The 23,356-nt window shown below is 45.6% G+C and overlaps 2 protein-coding genes and 1 pseudogene across 13 annotated transcripts in view; all 3 read right to left on the reverse strand.

Annotated features, from left to right (window-relative positions):
• The window catches only part of LOC132423202 (protocadherin gamma-C4), a 176,393-nt gene that overhangs the window by 73,272 nt on the left and 79,765 nt on the right, over positions 1-23,356 (reverse strand). Inside the window, exon 1 of one of the 12 annotated variants that reach the window (XM_060008665.1) lies at positions 19,942-22,597. The exons of 8 other annotated variants lie outside the window; for them this stretch is intronic. In XM_060008665.1, coding sequence (XP_059864648.1) covers positions 19,942-22,365 — 2,424 coding nt within the window. In that variant the 5' untranslated portion in view covers positions 22,366-22,597. Of the gene's footprint in view, positions 1-11,635; positions 14,246-15,020; positions 17,581-19,941; positions 22,638-23,356 lie in introns of those variants that run through there. 3 more of the 12 variants (XM_060008667.1, XM_060008662.1, XM_060008675.2) reach the window with 3 other exon arrangements.
• PCDHGA12 (protocadherin gamma subfamily A, 12) lies at positions 369-3,152 on the reverse strand. Its single transcript, XM_060006873.1, has one exon. The coding sequence runs from the start codon at positions 2,903-2,905 to the stop codon at positions 446-448; it is 2,460 nt and encodes an 819-aa protein (XP_059862856.1). The 5' UTR covers positions 2,906-3,152; the 3' UTR covers positions 369-445.
• Positions 6,179-8,557, reverse strand: LOC132421601 (protocadherin gamma-B2-like; annotated as a pseudogene).

A 23,356-nucleotide genomic window follows, 5' to 3' on the forward strand; every position in this document is an offset into this window, starting at 1 on the left:
GGCAATTTCATGTGTAGTCAGAAGCCGCTCTATTTATAATAGTTCATTTAAAATATCATTTATATACTTTTGATTGAATTAGATTTATCCCCTCTAGAAGAATCTGTGTTCTTAAGAGATAAATTGGCATCAGACGTTCAACATAAACCTGCTGGACGGCCGATGGGAAATAAAAACAGCGATCAAAAGCAAGAAGAGCTGTACGGTTGGTAAATTAAATTAGAAAAATTATATAGAGTATTAAAAGTACTGTATAAAATGGATATAAAATTTTATATATAACATACACAAATATTTTTAAAATTATTATAAATAGACGTGAGGAAAAGCCTGAAGGAAGTCGGCCCGGTTGTCAATGGTGCCTGCAATGTTTATAAAAATTTCTTGCTGTCTGTTTTATAAATTCCGAATAAATACTAATTACCTGTAATAAGAGATATCTTGCTCAAAGCTCAGAGGAGAATGTTTGATATGCACTCACCTGAATTAATGCATGATTATCTTTAGAAAACACGGAATCGCCCGAGAGCAAGACAGGCTCGCTTTTCTCACAGCTCTCCTGGCTGATGAGTGTGTCCACGTAGTTGGGCTGCGGGAAGATCACGTGACTCCCCCGCGAGTCCGCTGTGAGCGAGACCTCGTGGGAATAGGTCTGCAGGAAAGTCCGCACCCCGTCCACGCCCACAAAGTGAGACGTGGGCACACCCGCTAACCCGTCTCCTGAAGCCTTGAGCAGGCGCGACGTGTGCCAGCGCCTCAGCCTGAGCGCCAGCAGCACAATGACAAAGGCGAGGAAGACACAGGAGACGGCAGCCACCGCCACCACCAGGTACAGCGTGAGGTCCGAATTGTCGGGGCTGACGGGAGACTCAAGGCTGCCTAGATCAGCCAGGACGTCGGGGATGCTGTCCGCTACTGCCACTGTGAGCGTGACGGTGGCAGAGAGAGGGGGCTGCCCGTGGTCCTGGACCGCCACCACCAGGCTCTGCTTGAGTGTGTCACTGTACAGCAGGGCCCTCGCTGTGCGCACCTCGCCCGTGTGCAGCCCCACCGCGAAGAGCCCTGGCTCGCTGGCCTTGAGGAGGCGGTAGGACAGCCAGGCGTTCTGGCCCGAGTCTCTGTCCACAGCCACCACCTTGGTCACCAGGTAGCCGGGCTCTGCGGAGCGGGGTGCCAGCTCCACGCCCATGGAGCCATCGGTGGGTACGGCGGGGAAGAGGATCTCTGGCGAGTTGTCGTTCTGGTCCATCACGAACAGGCTCAGCGACACGTTGCTGCTGAGTGGAGGGTCCCCGCTGTCATGTGCCATCACTTGTAGCTGCAAGTCTCGGAATTGCTCATAGTCGAAGGAACGCAACGCATACAGGACGCCAGTGTCTGAGTTTATGGAGACGTAGGAGGACAGGGGAGCTCCCTGGAGGCTGTCCTCCGCCAGGGAGTAAGTGACCTGGGCATTCTCTCCATAGTCGGGGTCATGGGCGGTCACAGAGACGATGGACGCTCCTCTGGGGTTGTTTTCTAGGATATATGCGGAGTAGGAGGCATGAGAGAAGGCGGGCGGATTGTCGTTGGTGTCTGCCACGTTCAGGGTGATGTGAGTTTCCGTGGACAGGGGCGGACTTCCTCGGTCAGTGGCAGTCACCGTGATGTTGTAGCTAGGAACCAGTTCTCGGTCTAGGAGTGTGTCTGTTACTAAACTATAATAATTTCCATAAGCCTTTTCTAATTTAAAGGGCAGATTCCCTTGGATGAAACAAATCACTTGTCCATTTTCCCCAGAGTCTTGATCGTTTACATTTAGAAGGGCAATTAACGTCCCTCTGGGAGAGTTTTCCAGAATGGAGCTGGAGAGAGAGGTGACTACTACTTCGGGAGCGTTATCATTCACGTCCAAAACTGTGATGAGGACTTTGGCTCGTGCAGAATATCCTGCGTTATCCATTGCTTGCACTTCCATCTCGTAGAATCCTGATTCCTCGTGGTTCAACTCCCCTATTGTTGAAATTGTTCCTAAATTACAATCTAGCTTGAAAAGTTGGGCCGCTTTGTTGTCCACATACCGGAAGGAATACATCACTTCCGCGTTGGCTCCTTCGTCAGGGTCGGTGGCGTTTACCAGAAGCAGCTCAGTGCCCACGGCCACATTCTCCGGAACGCTCACACGGTACTCGGACTGAGCAAACGCTGGTGCGTTGTCGTTCGCATCAAGGACCATCACACGGATGCGCGCGATGCCAGTGCGGACTGGATAGCCCGCGTCGGAAGCCGTGAGAACCAGGTGGTGAACGGCCTTTTCCTCGCGGTCCAGGGCGCGCTCCAGCACCAATTCCGGATATTTATTACCATCCGCTCCGCTTTGCACGTCCAGGGAGAAGTGAGTATTACTACTGAGCTCATAGCTCTGGAGTGAATTCTTCCCTATATCCGGATCCCAAGCGTGGGGAAGGGGGAACCGCATCCCAGTGGCTGCATTTTCACTCATTTTTATTTCTAATTCACCTTCCTGGAAATACGGGGCATTATCATTAATGTCCCTCACTTCTACCACTACCCCGTATATTTTCACTTTATCCTCCATCAGAATCTCCAGATTTAGTTGACACTTGATGGCCCCCATACAGAGCTCCTCCCGGTCTATCCTGCCGGCAGTGACCAAGCTGCCGCTTCGCGGATTCAGAGCAAAAAGTTGTGTCCTACCTCTGGAGACGATGCGGACTCCGCGCTCCTCCAGTTCCCAGGGCTCCAACCCCAGATCCTTGGCGATGTTCCCCACCCTAGAGCCTTTCTCCAGCTCCTCAGGAACCGAATAGTGGATTTGGGTGCATCCAGTTTCCCACTGAACCCCCAGGAGAACTCCCAGCAGGACCAGCTTTTTGCAGTCCTGGTGCAGTCGCGCAGGAATCATTGTCACTTTCCTTGAGGATTATTTCCACTTCTTCCCTTGATCACCGAAGTCCGGATCAGCGCATCCGTCCTTAAAATCCGACAGTTGGGGGACCCGAGCTCTTCCAATCAGTTTCCTCACAGCCCCGGAGATGGTTAGTTTCTATCCGTGCTTTGTGCTTCAACGCGAGTGCCCGGCTAGCAGGATCTCTGCTTTTCTCTCCCTGATTGGTGAACAGCGGCGCTCAGAGTCCTAACCAATTACTGCACAATCTTGAACTCCAGGAAAGGATTTTGGTTTTCAGACCTTAAATAGCTCCACCTACTGTTCTCCAAATAGGGATGGAAGTGGAACCAACCAAAACTACAGTATCCATTTTACTTGGAATTTCAGTGAGCTTCTTTTTATTGCCCTAGAGTTTTCATACAGAGTCACTTTCTTGAGATTATTTTCTGTACCTGTAGGCGTATTCTGATTTTTCCAATGAGCTTTTACATGAATTTGAAGTTTCTATACACAGTAAATTTAACTGTATATTTTAGTGCACCTGCTTTGATATCACCCCCACCACACATACACACCTATTATGGGAATCTCCTTAGGAGTTTCATGTTTTGAGAAATTATATAATAGAATAAGTTAAAAATTCTCACCCAGCTAAAATCTGTGGCAAAATTTTTTGGTAGATTCTTAAATTTGCCCAAATGGAAGAACTACTTTAACATGTGGTTGACATTTAACATTTTAAAATCAAATTTTCACAATAATATGGAAACCTAAAAATAAGAAACTTGATTGTACACATTACCAGAATCACACCTCACAGGAAATCAAGTGAAGAAGACACAGTAACATTTTTAGAACAAAATGGAAGCATTCCAACTAGCATTTGCTTGAAATAAGGGTAGTACTCTACTAATATATTTCAAAAGAATATTTAGTTATCTTTGATAAAGGAGGCAGGAATATACAGTGGAGAAAGGACAGCCTCTTCAATAAATGGTGCTGGGAAAAATGGACAGGTACATGTAAAAGTATGAGATTAGATCACTCCCTAACACCATACACAAAAATAAGCTCAAAATGGATTAAAGACCTAAATGTAAGACCAGACACTATCAAACTCTTAGAGGAAAACATAGGCAGAACACTCTATGACATAAATCACAGCAAGATCCTTTTTGACCCACCTCCTAGAGAAATGGAAATAAAAACAAAAATAAACAAATGGGACCTAATGAAACTTCAAAGCTTTTACACAGCAAAGGAAACCATAAACAAGACCAAAAGACGACCCTCAGAATGGGAGAAAATATTTGCAAATGAAGCAACTGACAAAGCATTAATCTCCAAAATTTATAAGCAGCTCATGCAGCTCAACAACAAAAAAACAAACAACCCAATCCAAAAATGGGCAGAAGACCTAAATAGACATTTCTCCAAAGAAGATATACAGACTGCCAACAAACACATGAAAGAATGCTCAACATCATTAATCATTAGAGAAATGCAAATCAAAACTACAATGAGATATCATCTCACACCAGTCAGAATGGCCATCATCAAAAAATCTAGAAACAATAAATGCTGGACAGGGTGTGGAGAAAAGGGAACACTCTTGCACTGTTGGTGGGAATGTAAATTGATACAGCCACTGTGGAGAACAGTATGGAGGTTCCTTAAAAAACTACAAATAGAACTACCGTATGACCCAGCAATCCCACTACTGGGCATATACCCTGAGAAAACCGTAATTCAAAAAGAGTCATGTACCAAAATGTTCATTGGAGCTCTATTTACAATAGCCTGGAGATGGAAACAACCTAAGTGTCCATCATCGGATGAATGGATAAAGAAGATGTGGCACATATATACAATGGAATATTACCAGCCATAAAAAGAAACGAAATTGAGCTATTTGTAATGAGGTGGATAGACCTAGAGTCTGTCATACAGAGTGAAGTAAGTCAGAAAGAGAAAGACAAATACTGTATGCTAACACATATATATGGAATTTAAGAAAAAAAATGTCATGAAGAACCTAGGGGTAAGACAGGAATAAAGACACAGACCTACTAGAGAATGGACTTGAGGATATGGGGAGGGGGAAGGGTAAGCTGTGACAAAGCAAGAGAGAGGCATGACATATATACACTACCAAACATAAGGTAGATAGCTAGTGGGAAGCAGCCGCATAGCACAGGGAGATCAGCTCAGTGCTTTGTGACCACCTAGAGGGGTGGGATAGGAAGGGTGGGAGGGAGGGAGACACAAGAGGGAAGAGATATGGAAACATATGTATATGTATAACTGATTTGCTTTGTTATAAAGCATAAACTAACACACCATTGTAAAGCAATTATACTCCAATAAAGATGTAAAAAAATAAATTAATTAAAAAATAATTAAAAAAGAATATTTAGGATCAATACCCTGTAATAAGCCATGATGGAAAAGAATATGAAAAAGAATATACATATATATATATATATATATGGTATATGAATGACTTTGCTATACACCAGAAACTAACACAACATTGTAACTCAGCTATACTTCAATTTAAAAAAAAAAGAGAGAGAGAGATTGTTTAGGAAAAATAGAACCCAAAGAATATTATAAGCTTACCTTTTTTCTGGGAAACAAACCTAATTCCAGTTACTGAGATCACTGGTAATACACTGGAAGCCCATCAGAATACAGGAAAAAATCCTCACTATTGTGCTTTCATGTGTGTAAATATTTAGATTCTGAGGATAAACATGTTTGGCAGGTATACCATAAAATAATATCTTTAACACTGGGATGAAATCTACAGGTAGCTCTGAGAAAAGGTAGGGCACAAAACTGATCTATTCAATGGCACTCAGAGAATCCCTAGCAAATTGTACCTAGAGTAAAGCAAAGCCTTAAGAAAAGCCTTATATGCCAAGATATTGGTGTTCTGAATAAGAGAAACGCCCACAGGAAAAAAATATTATGCTTCCATTAAAATATTTGAATGGCAGCGGCATCATAATACCCACTTCTCACAGTAAGAGATTTTGTTTGTGGATAAAGAATAACTCATGAAATTGTCAAAATATTTAAAATACTTGAGGGTTAATAATGGAGTAACTGACCCACTGAGAAAGGGACAGAAAAGACTGAGAGAGGGCAAACAAAACTGAAGTGATAGTAGATATAATCTGTTTAAGATTTTCTTTCCTAAATATTGGTTTAAAAAATAAACCAAACCCATATGCAGATGAAAGGCATTCATTGACACGTAAATGGAAGCAACAGAGCTAGAGTTTAACTTGTTATTCTCCTCACTGACACTACTAAAAGAGCTTCATTAGAAAGATCTTGCGGGGGCACCATTTCTGGGGTCATGGTGAGAAAACTGAACCTTGTTTTCTGAGAATCGACAACGTAACAGATTGTAGGAATAAGGCAAGGTTCCCTTGTTGTAGTTCGGAGAAACCCCTGGACCAGTCTTAGAACAGAGATCAGGCTGAAAGCAGCACCAGGTGGCCAGGCTAGAGGAGCGTCGCAGGCGCAGAGCAATGGCCAGAATCACCACGAGGAGGAAGAGCACCAAGATCAAGGCCAAGGTCACCACCAGGTAAAACTGCAGCACAGCCTGGGGGTCAGTGGGCTCAGAGTGGTCACTGAGGTCCGGCAGCGCCTCCTGCAGACTGTCCGCGAAAACCAGGAGCAGCGTGGCGGTGGCCGAGAGGGGCGGCTGTCCCCCATCGCGCACAGCAACCAGCAGGCGCTGGCGGGCCGCGTCCCTGTCGCCCAGGGCCCGCGCAGTGCGCACCTCGCCCGTGTGCAGCCCCACGCTGAAGAGTCCGGGCTCGCTGGCCTGCAGCACGTGGTAGGACAGCCAGGCGTTGTGTCCAGAGTCGGCGTCCACCGCCACCACCTTGGTGACCAGGTGGCCGGGCTGCGCGGCGCGCGGCGCCGTGTCGAAGAGCGCCGAGCCATCGGGCCCCAGCGCCGGGTACAGCACCCTGGGCGCGTTGTCGTTGCGGTCGCCCACCAGCACGCGCAGGCTCACGTTGGCGCTGAGCGCGGGCGAGCCGTGGTCGCGGGCCTGCAGCGTCAGCTCGAAGGCGCGCAGCTGCTCGTGGTCGAAGGCGCGCTGCGCGAACACCACACCAATCTGTGCGCTCACGGACACGTAGGACGACAGCGCGCGCGGCTCCAGGTCGCTGGCCAGGATGGAATAGGAGACGTGGCCGTTGGGCCCCAGGTCGGGGTCGGAGGCGCTGACTTGCGCGATGGAGGCTCCAGGCAGGTTGTTCTCGGCCACGTGGATCACGTAGGAGGCCTGGTGGAAAACCGGAGTGCTGTCATTAACGTCGCTGATGTGTAGAGTGACACTTGCGCTGGAGGAGAGTAGCTGCTTGCCCCTGTCGGTGTCTGCGATGGTGACTGTGTACTCTGGGGTCTGCTCCCGTCCAGGACCCCATCTGCCACAAGCTTGTAGTAATTATTGGTGGAAGATTCAATTCTAAAAGGAGCTCTCTCTTTTATGAGACATGTGACCTCCCCGTTTTCTCCCGAATCTTTATCATGTGTTTCGGACAAAGCAATCACTGTTCCCGGTTCTGCAACCTTGGTTATGGAACTAGACACCGAAGTGAAAACCACCTCTGGGCCACTGTCGTTCTCATCTAAAATGTTCAGTATAATTTTACACTTGGTGGCTATGCTTCCACTGTCCTGGCCTCTATGCTTATAGTATAACTGCTACTGCTTTCAAAGTCTATAGGGTCTTTGGATTTAATTTCTCCTCTTTGATGATCTAGCACAGACATATTTGCAATATCTCATAGTGTTTTGAAGGAGTAGGTGATCTCTGCACTGATGCCTTCATCCTGGTCAGTGGCCTTCACCTTTAGCACAAAGGTGCCTGGGGGCGAGTTCTCACGCAGGCTAACTTTGTACACATCCTGACTGAACACTGGGGGGTTATCGTTGTCATCAGTGACCTTGATCCTGATTTGAGTTTGCCAGTTCAAACCGGATCACCCCCGTCCACTGCTGTCAGGACCAGGAGGTGAGAGCTCTGTTGTCCCTGGTTCAAAGGCTTCTCCAACACTAATTCTGGGGAATTCTTGCCTTCAGTCTTACCCTCAACCATCAGAGAGAAATGCTCACTATAGCTGAGTTGGTAACTCTGCAGAGAGTTAAGCCCTATATCTGCATCTATAGTTGATTCCAGGCCAAACCGAGTTCCTGGAATTGCAAGTTCATTGATTTGTAAAACAATGCTATTTTGGGGAAAATGAGGTGGATTGTCATTTATATCTTCTATCATCACGTTTACGTGAGAAACATTTAGAGGATTCTCTGCTACAATTTCTAAAGGCACGACACACAGAGGGTTTTGGGGGCAGGGTGACTCCCAATCTATTCTGTCACTCACAAGTACTTTCCTATTCTCCATGTTTACAGTAAAGTATTGTTTCTCTGCACTAACTCTGAGGTTGCGGGTCAATAAATCCCGTACATGCAGCCCCAGGTCCTCAGCGAGATTCCACACCACAAAGCCTCTGTCCATTTCTTCTGGAATAGAATAGGGATCTGTTCGGAGAGTGCCCCGCATAACAAAGGCATCAAGAAAGGGAAGATTACTTGCCACCACTGGGTACCGCTCCTCTGCTTCCCCTTATTTCCCATCCTTCTGTGCATTGCTGCAGGCTCCAACGTTAAGAAAAGATGATTTATAAATTTCGTTTAAAATACCCACATCGACTACATAGAAAACTCAATGCTCCCAGTTTGAACACATCCCAATCTGTATTCTGGAATCAGATTTGCCAAGTAGAGAGCCTGAGTCCAGGCTACTCTCCTTTCCGACTTGCTTCTGTGACTACACAAGAAATCACTGGGGTAGATACTGGACACTAGCTCTTGCAGCGCATTGGCCAACAGCGGCCCTTGGACTCTATTTAGAAAACTGCAGTCAGAAGCCTTGTAAATAATGGGATTTGGTATTCCAACAGATATGTTGAACTGATGTATATAGGGAATGAGGCAGTTTAGGAGTCTTGGATAGGTCTGTTTTCCAGTGTTTACTACCAAAGAGGGTTCCTTAGAGACGGGATCCTATAGAAGAGCCGTTAAACTAGTAATGAGAAAAGTCTGTCATTTTCTCATTAGAGGCAAGGCACATATTGGAAGAACAAGGCAAAGTCTCCTCTCCAGATTTAGAACAAAGACCACGTGGAAAAAGAGCCCCACCATGTGGTATGAGGAAATTTTGACAGCCATGAAATGACACCCAGTATTATCTTCAATCTGATATGTGTATGATTTTCCTCCTCCTTTCATCAGAGGAAACTGGAGGAGAGATCAAAGCTGTATAGGTTTTACTCAGGATAAGGATAGCCAATACCATAAAGTCTTCTTGTTACTTATAAAAGAGATTTATGAAAAGGATTATGAAGTGTTTTACACTTTCATCATAAAGAGAATATAAAAGCATACCCTAGTAGGTTACTATAGGAATTTAATGACATGAAATGGGAGGGTTTTATTTTTATCCTTTTATTTAACTGTACCATACGTTGCCTCTCAACAGAACTTTATCACTACCGCTAATCAAAACAACCTTCTTAATCTCAAGTGTCAAAACCAACATTTCCTTTTTATTCTCTAAGATCTTGGTTGCCAACTCCTAACAAGTTCAGACTATGTTAAAAAAAAATGTGAAACAACCTCCCTCTTCCAGCAAACACCTCATATTCTTTTTATTCATCTAATTTCAGTTCAAGTAAAAGGCCTTAAATCTTTTTTCTCAGTTTGGAATCCCATAAGCATAAATTCTATCCCTAGATGCTCAAAACACTAACATTTTTCTTGATTTCAAGACAAATTTCAGCATCTGTTGCAGGACTTCCCTTTCCTACAGTTGAAATTCTTTTTGTCCAAACATTAGATACTCAATTTTTAGTTAACTATAGTAAGGTCAATTCTGAAATGAGAAGGGATATCTTGAAAGGGAACATGAACATGCAAGTAATTTGCACCAAATATCTAGAAGTGGTGTGAGAGTGCTGAGCTGAATTGACTGTGGAGATGATTCCTGAGATCAATACCCCAGATAAGTTTCCTTCCCCCCTTGACTTTCCTAAACATTGCTGCAGATAACACATTATTAGGTAACTATCAGGGCTTCAATAACAAGTTGGTTCTGAATATAAGAATCGAGTATACTTATATTTAAAAAATGAGTTTACATGAAACTAACACAATATTGTAAATCAACTATACTTCAATTTTTAAAATGAGTTTACACACAGATTTAGAGAATAGATTTGTGGTTGCAAAGGGGAAGAAGGGGTGGAGGAGGAAAGGACTGGTATTTTGGGATTAGCAGATGCAAACTATTATATGGATGGATAGATAAACAACAAGGCCCTGCCGTATAGCACAGGGAACTATATTCAACATCCTGTGATAAACCATAACAGGGAAAAATATGAAAAAGAATATATATATATGTATAACAGAATCACTTTTCTGTGCAGCAGAAATTAATACAACACGGTAAGTCAACTACAATAAAATTTTAAAAAATGAGTTTACAAAGGAAATGACAAAAGGAATCCAAGACTCCTAAGCATAGTGAAAACAAACAAAAGTTTCCAGAGGAATACCAGCTCAATCAGTCTCACGGGTTCTAAGCATCCGCTCCACCTCTTATATTCACAAACTGTTCCCATACAAACAAATCTGAAAAATGGAAGCATGTCTAGCAGATTTGAAAATAACTTTTTGAGAAGGACTGGATCAAAATTAAAAGCTATTTCTGTAGGAGAATTTACTACATTAAAAAAAAAAAAAACACCCCGCAACGGGAGAGGCTACAGCAGTGAGAGGCCCATGTTCCTCAAAAAAAAAACAAAAAAAAAAACCTTCAACAATACACAGACACTAAAGTACAAGTAAAAGAATAAAAGGAAAGAACACCAGTTCTACAATTCAACTATTTCTTCAGAACAATCTAATGACTTCACTGTAGAAGTAGAAAAGATGTCTAGAACTTAAGACGAAAAAGTGTGCTCTATATTTCCTCTCCCAAGAGACCCTCATATCTAAAAGGCAGTCAGTAGGTCTTGTTTTGGTGGGGTAAATAAATGAGACAAAATTGAAATAATCAACAGGATCTAAATGTATTACCAGCCACCAAAAATCAAAACAGAATTGTTTTGTGCTCAGAGAGAAGCGTACGTGTGTAAAAGTGTATATGTGTGAATGTGTGTGTATATGTATTATAGATAAAGAGCTAGAGTAAGTATGCTATTGAATCAACAGGCTCAAATATGAACATTAGAAGTAAAACAAATAATGGTAGAATATAATTATAGATCAATGGAGGCAACATGAAGTCGAATTGATGTTTATGAATCATTAATTTGAATAATAACCAGTCTACATTGATAGTCAGACACTGGTGATAGAAAAATATTACTAAAATTCAACTTACAACAAAGCAAGCCATGATAACTGAACTGGACCTTTGAATTAAAACAAAGAAACAAACAAAAGAAGCTGACAGGACCAAAAAAAAAGCCTTTCACAAAACCTGTCTGAAAATTGATGAAAGGTAAATTACAGAAACTCACGTTTTGCTTTAAATATATAAGAACATATGCCCCACCCCAAACAGATTTTATAACAGGCTCGGAAAAAAGTAACTTAGAAGACCTGTGCAGAGATATCAACAATTGGGAGGCAGGAAATAAATCTCACCTGATTACTGGTAGGATCACATTTGCCTAAACCGGTAGCTGAATCTTCAGCTATCAAAAGAGGCTCGCTTTTCTCACAGCTCTCCTGGCTGAGGAGCGTGTCCGCGTAGTTGGGCTGCGGGAAGATCACGTGACTCCCCCTCGAGTCAGCGGTGAGCCAGGTCTCGTGGGAATAGGCCTGCAGGAAAGCCCGCACCCCGTCCACGCCCACAAACTGAGAGGCGGGCACACCCGCTAACCCGCCTCCTGAAGCCTTGAGCAGGCGCGACGTGTGCCAGCGCCTCAGCCTGAGCGCCAGCAGCACAATGACAAAGGCGAGGAAGACGCAGGAGACCGCAGCCACCGCCACCACCAGGTAGAGTGTGAGGCCTGAGTCGTCGGGGCTGGCGGAAGATTCAGGGCTGCCTAGATCAGCCAGGACGTCAGGGATGCTCTCGGCCACGGCCACAGTGAGTGTGACGGTGGCAGAGAGAGGGGGCTGGCCGTGGTCCTGGACGGCCACCACCAAGCTCTGCTTGAGCGCGTCCCTGTCCAGCAGGGCCCGCGCTGTGCGCACCTCGCCCGTGTGCAGCCCCACCGCGAAGAGCCCCGGCTCGCTGGCCTTGAGCAGGCGGTAGGACAGCCAGGCGTTCTGGCCTGAGTCTCTGTCCACAGCCACCACCTTGGTCACCAGGTAGCCGGGCTCTGCAGAGCGGGGTGCCAGCTCCACGCCCATGGAGCCATCGGTGGGGACAGCAGGGTACAGGATCTCGGGTGCATTGTCATTCTGGTCCAGCACGAATATGCTCAGTGACACGTTGCTGCTGAGCGGTGGGTTCCCACTGTCATGTGCTGTCACCCACAACTGCAGTTCATGGACTTGCTCATAGTCGAAAGAACGCAGCGCATACAGAATGCCAGTGTCTGAGTTTATGGAGATGTAGGAGGATAGAGATGCTCCCTGGAGGGTATCCTCTGCCAGAGAATAAGTGACCCGGGCATTCTCTTTGCTGTCCCTGTCAAGTGCAGTCACCGAGAAGAAGGAGGCCCCTCTAGGATTGTTTTCAGGAATGTAGGCAGAGTAAGAGGAGTGAGCAAAAGTGGGCGGGTTATCGTTGTCATCTGCTACATTCAGTGAAATATGAGTTTCTGTAGACAAGGGTGGACTTCCCTTATCTGTGGCTGTCAACGTTATATTATAGCTCTGTACCTGCTCCCTGTCCAGTGCTCTGTTTGTTATCAACTTGTAATAATTTCCGTAAGTCTTTTCTAACTTAAAAGGCATATTGTTAGGAATGAAACAGGAGACTTGACCATTTTCTCCGGAGTCTTGATCTTGCACATTTAGAAGAGCAATCACAGTACCTGGAGGAGAGTTTTCCAGCACTGAATTCGTAGAAGATGTGATAGTTATTTCTGGAGCATTATCATTCACATCCACAACTGTGACCAACATCTTAGCAGTGGTGGAGAGACCTCCACCATCTTGGCCTTGAATTTCCATCTCATAGAATCTGTGTTTCTCAAAATCCAGAGAACCTTGTATTAAGACTTCTCCAGATTGAGAATCCAACTGGAATATCTCAGAAGCTTTGCTTTCCATATTCAGGAATGAATATACCACTTCCCCATTGATTCCCTCATCTGGATCAGTTGCGTTTACCATAAGCACCCGAGTTCCGGAGCTGAGGTTCTCAGGAACACTCACTCTATATACAGACTGTGTAAACTTTGGGATATGGTCATTTACATCGAGAACCACCACGCGGATGGAAACAGTGCCCTGGCGGATGGGATCTCCTCCATCTAAGGCTGTGAGGAGGAGGTGGTGAGCAGCCTCTTTTTCCCGGTCCAGGCTCCCCTCCAGCACTAGCTCAGGATTCTTGGCCCCATCCGTTGTGCCTCGCACTTGCAAAGAAAAGTAATTATTAGGGTTGAGCTGGTAGCGCTGGAGGGAGTTCATTCCCACATCTGGATCCCTAGCATTAGGAAGAGGAAATCGCGATCCCGGAGTTGCATGCTCACTGACTTTTATCTCTACTTCCTCCTCCCGGAAGCTGGGGGCGTTATCATTAATATCCATTATTTCCACCTCCACTCCGTAAATCTTAAGGGTATCTTCCACAAGTATCTCCAGGTTTAAAAAACAGGAGGAAACCGCCTCACAGAGCTCCTCCCGGTCTATCCTATCAGCAGTGATCAAGCTGCCACTTCGCGGATTCAGAGCGAAAAGCTGAGTCTTTCCTCTGGAGACGATGCGGACACCGCGCTCCGCCAGCTCCCTGGGCTCCAGCCCCAGGTCCTTGGAAATATTGCCCACGAAGAAGCCTTTGTCTGTCTCTTCCAGCACCGAGTATCGGATCTGCCCAGCCCCAGACTCCCGCAGCGTCCCCAGGAAAATATACAGTAGGACCAGCCCGCTGCGGTCCAGGAGCAGTTGCCGATTCGCCATGGCAGTGGCTGAGCCTATATTCCGCGGTTTCTTGAGCTGTTTGGTTCTGAATCAGCTTATGCATCTACACAGTCACTCGCCAAGTACATCCAAAATATATTAGAGAGCGAAGAGAAGTACTTTTAAGTTTCCAGCATCACGATCTGTGAGTATCCACTTCACTCTGCTTTGTGTTGTAGAGGTAGGGGAGGGAGGGACTCTAGCTCGCAGCTTCCCGTTTCCCTAATTGGTGAACAGCGGCGCCTAGAGCCCAATCTTATTATTGCAACGAGAAAGAAAAACAACTAATGTTGCTGTTCCTGAAGTTATCACACTTACCTCTTTGAGAATCACAAGTATTTGTAAAGCTTAAAATTGCAGACAATAAAGTATTATGTAATGGGATGTTAAAGGTTTACCAAGAGCACTTATGAAAAGAGTGATTATTTAAAAGGCTTGCTAATTAAAAAAAAAATTCAAATACTACTGGAACTGAAAACTTGCAGGTTAGATTTGGTTCCTCCTGATTTTTACTGACTGAAGGGAACAGCATTTGTGGTTGTGTAACTAGCACAGTTCCAAAAAAATCAACAGTTAGGATTATGACTATAATTCTTACCAATGTTTATTGAGTAAAATAAAGATAAAATGTTTGAGAAAATTTGGATGGCATTAGGGTTGTCATTTAAAATACCATAATATAAATATATAACTGTATTCCATATCCTTAATTAAAAGGTGTTCTATTTCATGAAAAACTGACCTGAGAGTGCTCTATATATTTTACCTTAAAATGCACTTGAGTGGTAGAGGGAATGCAGCATTGTAAACTTTAGTCTTAATAGTAATACCCATAGGTTTGAATTAGATTTTAGGAACTTCATCAAGAGAGGGAATCTAGAAACTCGAAATAACAGTGCTATATTAGAATATATTGGCATATTGGAATATAAAAAGCATTATTTTAAATACTTACCTGTTTAAAAGTGTTCTTATCTGCTTCAACACTAAGAGTTAAAACACTAGCCAATAGCACTGAAGAGCTATCTTTGTTGAGAATATCTTGTGTGGCAGGACAATGTTCAACAGATGTGAGAAAATTAAATTCCGGATTAGTTTGATTCCTAGGCACACATAAATTATCGGCATAGGGCAATGTTCCATCACTGTAGTTGGGAGGAATCTCAGGACCAGACTTGGAGCAGAGAACAGACCCAAAACAGCCCCCACCAGCGCTGGGGCTGGAAGAGCATCGAAGGCGCAGGGCAATGGCTAGAATCACCACGAGGAGGAAGAGCACCGAGATCAAGGCCAAGGCCACCACCAGGTAAAACTGCAGCTCAGCTTGGGGGTCAGTGGGCTCAGAGTGGTCACTGAGGTCCGGCAGCGCCTCTTGCAGGCTGTCCGCGAAAACCAGGTGCAGCGTGGCGGTGGCCGAGAGGGGCGGCTGTCCCCCATCGCGCACAGCAACCAGCAAGCGCTGGCGGGCCGCGTCCCTGTCGCCCAGGGCCCGCGCCGTGCGCACCTCGCCCGTGCGCAGCCCCACGCTGAAGAGTCCGGGCTCGCTGGCCTGCAGCACGTGGTAGGACAGCCAGGCATTGTGTCCAGAGTCGGCGTCCACCGCCACCACCTTGGTGACCAGGTAGCCGGGCTGCGCGGCGCGCGGCACCATGTCGAAGAGCGCCGAGCCGTCGGGCCCCAGCGCCGGGTACAGCACCCTGGGCGCGTTGTCGTTGCGGTCTCCCACCAGCACGCGCAGGCTCACGTTGGCGCTGAGTGCGGGCGAGCCGTGGTCGCGGGCCTGCAGCGTCAGCTCGAAGGCGCGCAGCTGCTCGTGGTCGAAGGCGCGCTGCGCGAACACCACGCCGCTCTGTGCGTTCACGGACACGTAGGACGACAGCGCGCGCGGCTCCAGGTCGCTGGCCAGGATGGAATAGGAGACGTGGCCGTTGGGCCCCAGGTCGGGGTCGGAGGCGCTGACTTGTGCTATGGAGGTTCCAGGCAGGTTGTTCTCGGCCAAATGCACTACGTAGGAGGCCTGGTGGAAAACAGGAGCGTTGTCGTTGACGTCGGTGATGCGTAGGGTAATGGTAGCGCTGGAGGAGAGCGGGGGCTTGCCCCTGTCAGTGGCTGTGATAGTGACGTTGTATTCCGGAGTCTGTTCCCTGTCCAGGGCCCCATCTGTTACTAACTTGTAGTAATTATTAGAAGAAGAATGAATTTTAAATGGAATGTCTCTACTTAAAATACATGTGACTTCTCCATTTTCCTTGGAATCCTGGTCCCGTGTTTTGAAGAGACCTACAACCATTCCTGGCCGGGAATCCTCCAAAATCTGATCAGAGAGAGAAGTGATAATTATTTCTGGGCTGTTGTCATTTTCATCTAAAACTTCTATAATTACTTTACACTGTGTAGAGAGGGATCCTCGGTCCTTTGCTTCTACATCCATGGCATATCTTTTCACATCTTCATAATCCAGGGGTTGATGAGTTATAATGTTTCCTGTAGCTGAATCCAGAGAGAACACGTGCCGGGCTGTATCAGCCACACCAAGGAATGAGTAGGTGATCTCTGCATTGACGCCTTCATCTTGATCAGTAGCGCTCACCCTCAGCACGAAGGTACCTGGGGGCACATCTTCCCGAAGGCTGACCTTGTACACATCTTGGCTGAACACAGGGGGATTATCGTTGGCATCCACCACCAGGATTCGGATCTGAACGGTGCCGCTTCGCGGCGGATCCCCGCTGTCTAAGGCTGTCAGCACCAAGTGGTGAGCGCTCTGCGTTTCTCGGTCCAGGGTCTTCTTCAATACCAGTTCTGGATATTTGCCACCCTCAGGATTGTCTTTCACCACTAACGAGAAATACTCATTAGGACTTAGTTGGTATTTGCTCAGTGAATTCATATTAATATCAGGATCTTTTGCAGACTCAAGAATTGTTCCCGTCCCTAGACTGACAGATTCACTGATTTCTAAGTTTATTTCATCCTTATGGAATTGAGGAGCATGGTCATTAATATCCTCAACAACCACAATGATATGAAAAATATTTAAAGGATTTTCCACCACGGCCTCCAACTGCAATTCACATCTTCTTCTCTCTTTACATATCTGCTCACGGTCTATTCGGTCCTTCACAAGTAAGTCCCCACTCTCCGCGTCTACGTTGAAAAGCAGCTTCTCCGCGCTAACTCGCAGCTTTCGAGCCGACACATCCAGGACACTGAGCCCTAGATCCTTAGCGAGATTCCCTACCACAGAGCCCTTGGCCAGCTCCTCGGGAATGGAGTAGCGGATCTGCTCGCAGAGCGCGGGGTAGAACAAAGGCAGCAGGAAGGGAAACAGTACCTGCCGCCGGCCGGCCGGACGTCTCTGCGTGCAGCTCCCTCCCATTGCGCGCTCTAGTTCTCGCTGGGTCCCAGGATTTATAGTTGGAGAAAGTGTACACTGGCGCACTGGTAACGCATTTGGCCCAGGACAGGCGGAGCCCCCAGGCTTGGGGCTGGAAATCCGTCTGTGCTGGGGAGAGTCTGCGCGGCCAGGAGCCCCAGCGTGTAAGCGGGTTTCCTTCTCTCTGTGTTGGTGGCTGCTCTGGAAATCCCTGGCTACAGGCTGAGGAATCCCGGGCGTCTACTAGGCTTGCCCTGCACTGGCCGACAGCGGCGCCCAGAGGCTCCGTGTGGAACGGCAGCTTAGTTTTTCTCTGCTCTATTTAAGGAAGTCTTTTTCTTTAAACGCAGGATGACCGCCGCTAAAATAGTTGAATCTTATTCCTCGGTGACTCCGTTTTCATCATGAAACATTTTTTTCACATGGTCAAAACTATTATATATTTTATATGTTAAAATTTTACATATATTTTGAATAGGTAGAAATATTTCTTTCAAAATCTAAAAGGCACAAAGGAATGTAGAGTGAAAAGTAGGTCTCCTATTCCATTGCCTACTGCTATCCAGTTCTTCCATCCAGAGGCAATCACTGTTGCTGCTTTTAAGACTAATCATCCACAAAAGAAAGTACTAAAGATAAGCAAAAAACTTTTTTTTTGGTCTTCAATCCAGGCTTATATTTGGCTAGAAAAGTATTAATCCATCCCCCCATATTTAGGAAACAGAATACAAACACTGTCATATTCATTACAATCATCTAAGGTGTCCTATATTGCTTTTAAATAATTATATTTTAACATATTTGCTTACAATAGTTACCATGCTAAAAGAGCAGTTTTTTTTAACCTATGTTTTTCAAAATAATAGAATTATTTGAAATAGATGCATACTAATTTTGACTCTCATGGTCAGAAATTTTAAATGACAGTTTCAATGATTTAAAAGTTAAAAAATAAAAGTTAATAACTATGACTCTAAAGATAATAACTATGCTGTCCTTCCACAGACATATCCTTGAACAAAAGTTGAATGACATGAAAAAAGTCATGGTCTCATAAATATTTTGAAACACATTAGGATATGATTTGACTTTACGCTACCATATTAGTTTAGAAGAATATTAGTAATAAATTATAAGCGATCAAACCAAACACATCACTAACTTCACTTAACTAAATGGGCTCATCAGTAACTCCACTGACCATCTGTTTATAATTCTATGTACTTCTCTGCTTGTATTCCGATCGCATACAGAAATGACATCTCTTTCTTGACTTTAAGTTTATTTTGACTTTAAATTTCAGAGTTTGCAGAGTTTCAGGTGGACATTTCTTTCTCTGTATAAAGAGTCACTGAAATGCTTTTGGCACACGTTTGCCCCTGTACCTGGGAACATGTACCACTCTATCTCCCCAAATTATATATATATATATATTTTTTTTCATCCTTAGAAACTGGAAAATTTAACAAAAAGTACAGAGAGAACAGAACCCCAAATTTGTTTCTACAGGCTCTCTGGAATCTCTATTGAGCAAGGAAAGTAAAATTCAAATGGTATGTCTTCTGGGAGTTCCCTGGTGGTGCAGTGGTTAAGAATCTGCCTGCCAATGCAGAGAACACAGTTCGATCCCTGGTCCGGGAAGATCCCACATGCCACGGAGCAACTAAGCCCAGTGCACCACAACTACTGAGCCTGCGCTCTAGAGCCAGTGAGCCACACTACTGAGCCCGAGCGCCACAACTACTGAAGCCTGGGCGCCTAGAGCCTGTGCTCTGCAACAAGAGAAGCCACCGCAATGAGAAGCCCGCGCACCACAACGAAGAGTAGCCCGCGCTCGCCACAACTAGAGAAAAGCCTGCGCAAAGCAACGAAGACCCAACTTAGCCAAAATAAATAAATAAATGGTATGTCTCCCACGTGACAGTATGAAATTGGAATCACAGGCAAAATGGACGCTGCAGTGTTACCAGGTATGATTACACTTGAAAAAATTTAAGCACACATTGTATTGTTATGAATTGTTAATAGAATATTATTGAAAATGGGTAGGATTTCCAGTGAGGCTAATGCACTTGTTTCTGACATTTACCTATTCTTACCAGACCTGCCTTCAAAGCAAGAGGTAGGGTTGTCTAAGGGGCTAGGATTTCAACATGTAGCCACCGGGAGAGCACACAAATTGACAAGACACTTCTGTATGAAAGTCCTCTCTTAGGAACTGTCAGTAACAAAACTATAAAATACAAGACTCCGTGAAGCTACTCATAACAGCCTATTACAATAAACCTTCATGGGATTAGGTGAATAGTTACCAGAAAGTAAAAACAAATCAGCCTTAATAACCATCAAGTTCTACTCTTCAATGTTTCAGCAAGAAGCAAATGTCATTGAAATGGAGGGAAAAGTGAAAAAATTAAGTTTCCACCAACATGCTGCAAACCTAAAAGTAAAACCAACCATCATTTTTAAAGGATAGAAAAGGAACAAAAATAGAACTCACTGGCACCAAAGGGGTATCTTCTATTGGAAACTTCGAATCATATAACAAAGACTGAGGATCCTTTTTCTCACAGCTCTCCTGGCTGATGAGCGCGTCTGCATAACTGGGCTGCGGGAAGATCACGTGACTCTTCCGCGAGTCCGAGGTGAGCGAGACCTCGTGGGAATAAGTCTGCAGGAAAGTCCGCACCCCGTCCACGCCCACAAAGTGAGAGGCTGGTAAGCCTGCCAATCCGCCTCCAGAAGCCCGGAGCACACGCGACGTGTGCCAGCGCCTCAGCTTGAGCGCCAGCAGCACAATGACAAAGGCGAGGAAGACACAGGAAACCGCGGCCACCGCCACCACCAGATACAACGTGAGGCCTGAAGCATCAGAGGCGTGCGGGACCTCCAAGCTGCCCAGATCAGCCAGGACATCCGGGATGCTATCAGCCACAGCTACGGTGAGCGTGACGGTGGCAGAGAGAGGGGGCTGGCCGTGGTCCTGGACCGCCACCACCAGGCTCTGCTTGAGCGCGTCTCTGTCCAGCAGGGCCCGCGCTGTGCGCACCTCGCCCGTGTGCAGCACCACCGCGAAGAGTCCCGGCTCGCTGGCCTTGAGCAGGCGGTAGGACAGCCAGGCGTTCTGGCCCGAGTCTCTGTCCACGGCCACCACCTTGGTCACCAGGTAGCCGGGCTCTGCAGAGCGGGGTGCCAGCTCCACGCCAGTGGAACCATCGGTGGGGAGGGCGGGGTACAGGATTTCAGGCGCATTGTCATTCTGGTCCAGCACGAATATGTTCAGTGACACGTTGCTGCTGAGCGGTGGGTCCCCACTGTCAGTGGCTGTCACCTGCATCTGCAGGTCATGAAACTGCTCAAAGTCGAAGGATCGCAGTGCATACAGTACTCCTGTGTCAGAATTGATGGAGACGTAGGAGGATAGAGGTGCCCCTTGGATAGTGTCTTCAGCCAGGGAGTAAATAACCCGAGCATTTTCTTCACTGTCTGGGTCCAGTGCAGTCATTGAGAAGATAGAGGCACCTCTGGGGTTGTTCTCTGGGATATAGGTAAAGTAGGAGATGTGAGAGAAGGTGGGTGGGTTGTCATTGATATCTGCCACTTGCAGGGTGAAGTGAATTTCTGTGGATAGGGGTGGACTTCCTCCATCTGTGGCTCTTACTGTGATATTGTAAGAAGATACCTGTTCCCTGTCAAGGACTTTGTGTGTCACCAATCTATAATAACTGTCAATGGATTTTTCTAACTTAAATGGTAGATTCCCCAATATAGAACAGGTGACCTGCCCATTCTGCCCGGAGTCCAGATCATGCACGTTTAAAAGAGCTATAACAGTCCCCAGAGGTGAATCTTCCATCAGGGGACTAAACAGAGATGTGATCGTCACCTCTGGGCTGTTGTCATTTACATCTTCTACTGTAATCAACACTTTAGAAGTTGCAAGATATGCCCCTCCATCTTCAGCTTGTATTTCTATTTCATAGAAACCTGTTTCTTCATAATCTAGATTTTCTGATAGTTTTATTTCTCCCGTATTTTTGTTTAGTTGGAATTTCAACAGTTGTGTATCAGGTAATTTTCGGAATGAATATGTCACTTCTCCATTGGCACCTTCATCCCTGTCAGTGGCGGTGACTGTCAACAGCTGTGCGCCCACAGGCAAGTTCTCGGGAACACTCACTCGGTATTCGGACAAACTGAAGACCGGAGCATTGTCATTTGCATCGAAAACAGTCACACTGATGAGGACAGTGCCAGATCGGAGAGGGTCACCCCCGTCGACGGCAGTTAGGACCAGATGGTGCATTGCCTCTTCCTCGCGATCCAGGGCGTGCTCTAGCACCAGCTCTGGGTACTTAACGCCATTGACACGGCTTTGAACTGCTAGGGAGAAGTGCTTATTGGAGCTAAGCTGGTAGCTCTGTAGGGAGTTCACGCCCACATCCGGATCAACAGCTTCCGGGAGAGGAAAACGCGTTCCTGGAGCTACGTTTTCATTAATTTTTACATCTAGATTTTCTGCTTGGAATTTTGGTGCATTATCGTTGATATCAGTTACTTCTATTTCTACTCCGAAAAGTTTCACCCTATCTTCCACAAGAATATTAAAACTCACCAGACACCGCGCGCTCTGAGCGCAGAGCTCCTCCCGGTCTATCCTGCCCGCAGTGACCAAGCTGCCGCTTCGCGGATTCAGAGCAAAGAGCTGCGTCCTACCTCTGGAGACGATGCGGACTCCGCGCTCCGCCAGCTCCCGGGGCTCCAGCTCCAGGTCTTTGGAGATGCTGCCCACAAAGGAGCCTTTCTCTAACTCCTCGGGAACGGAGTAGCGGATCTGCCGAGCTTCGGCCTGCCACGGCATACAGAGGAAAAGGCAGAGCTGGACCAGCGCGCTGCGGTCGGAGCTATTCCTTTGAGCGGCCATTGTTGTCTGGTGACGGAATTCTCGCTAAGTCCTCACTGGGCACGCTGTGTGTTTTGGCTGGGTCCTTTTTCTTTCTCTGGCAGCAGGGAGTCTCTGCAGCCTGCGCACCTTAAATTCTGGAGTGAGTTTCGCTGCATCCCTGGAGCCTGTTTGCAGGGACTGTGGAGCTTTGTGTAGTTGGGAGTCCTGAGAATCCGGATTGAGCGCTGGCTGCGGTTCTCTCCTAATGGGTGAACAGCGGCGCTCAGAGTCCTCAGAAGTTACTGCACCCACTGTGTATGCAATAGAAAACAAACGCTACTCTATTTTTTGTTGTATATTTTATTTTATTTTACATTACTTCTTTGGTTCCTCAACTGACATCCTTAAATCAACTACTATTTGTAGTTTTCTTACTCGGTGGAATAAAAGTACCTCAAAGTATTAAATGATAATAGTTGATTGAATATATATTTGCAACACTAATTTTTCCAATAGAAATATATCCACTTTAAAAGGTAAGTAATGCTTACTTTCTTTCCTATGAGCTTCTAGCTATATTCAGAAAATTCTTACAATTTTATTTGAAATTCTGATTTAAATGGTCCAACTGTGTTTAGTAGACACTTATACAGAGACTATGAGATATACCCCTTAAAATTCCACTTAGAATTTTAAAATTTTAGATGATCAATCAACTAATTAATTATATTTGTTTAGCATTAAGATTGTGTAAAATGTTTTCAAGTTTTTCTAAAATAGTTTTACTGAGCCTCAATGAATTTTTTGAAAATATATATTTTTATTACAGGCATATATTATTAGAAGTTAACTTGACCTATTTAAATGAGTTGAGCTGGTAATCACAAACTAAAAGGAACATGTCTGTATTGCACTGGGAAGAGAAATACAAGTGCTACAATTTTAAAAACCGGAGTTAGAAATAGTGATGTAGGTTTTTGAAAAATACGTATTTATGTCAAATGACCTGTTTTCACCAGGGCGTTGATGC

This window comes from Delphinus delphis, chromosome 3 (assembly GCF_949987515.2).
Source record: "Delphinus delphis chromosome 3, mDelDel1.2, whole genome shotgun sequence".
In the NCBI taxonomy this organism is placed as follows: domain Eukaryota; kingdom Metazoa; phylum Chordata; class Mammalia; order Artiodactyla; family Delphinidae; genus Delphinus; species Delphinus delphis.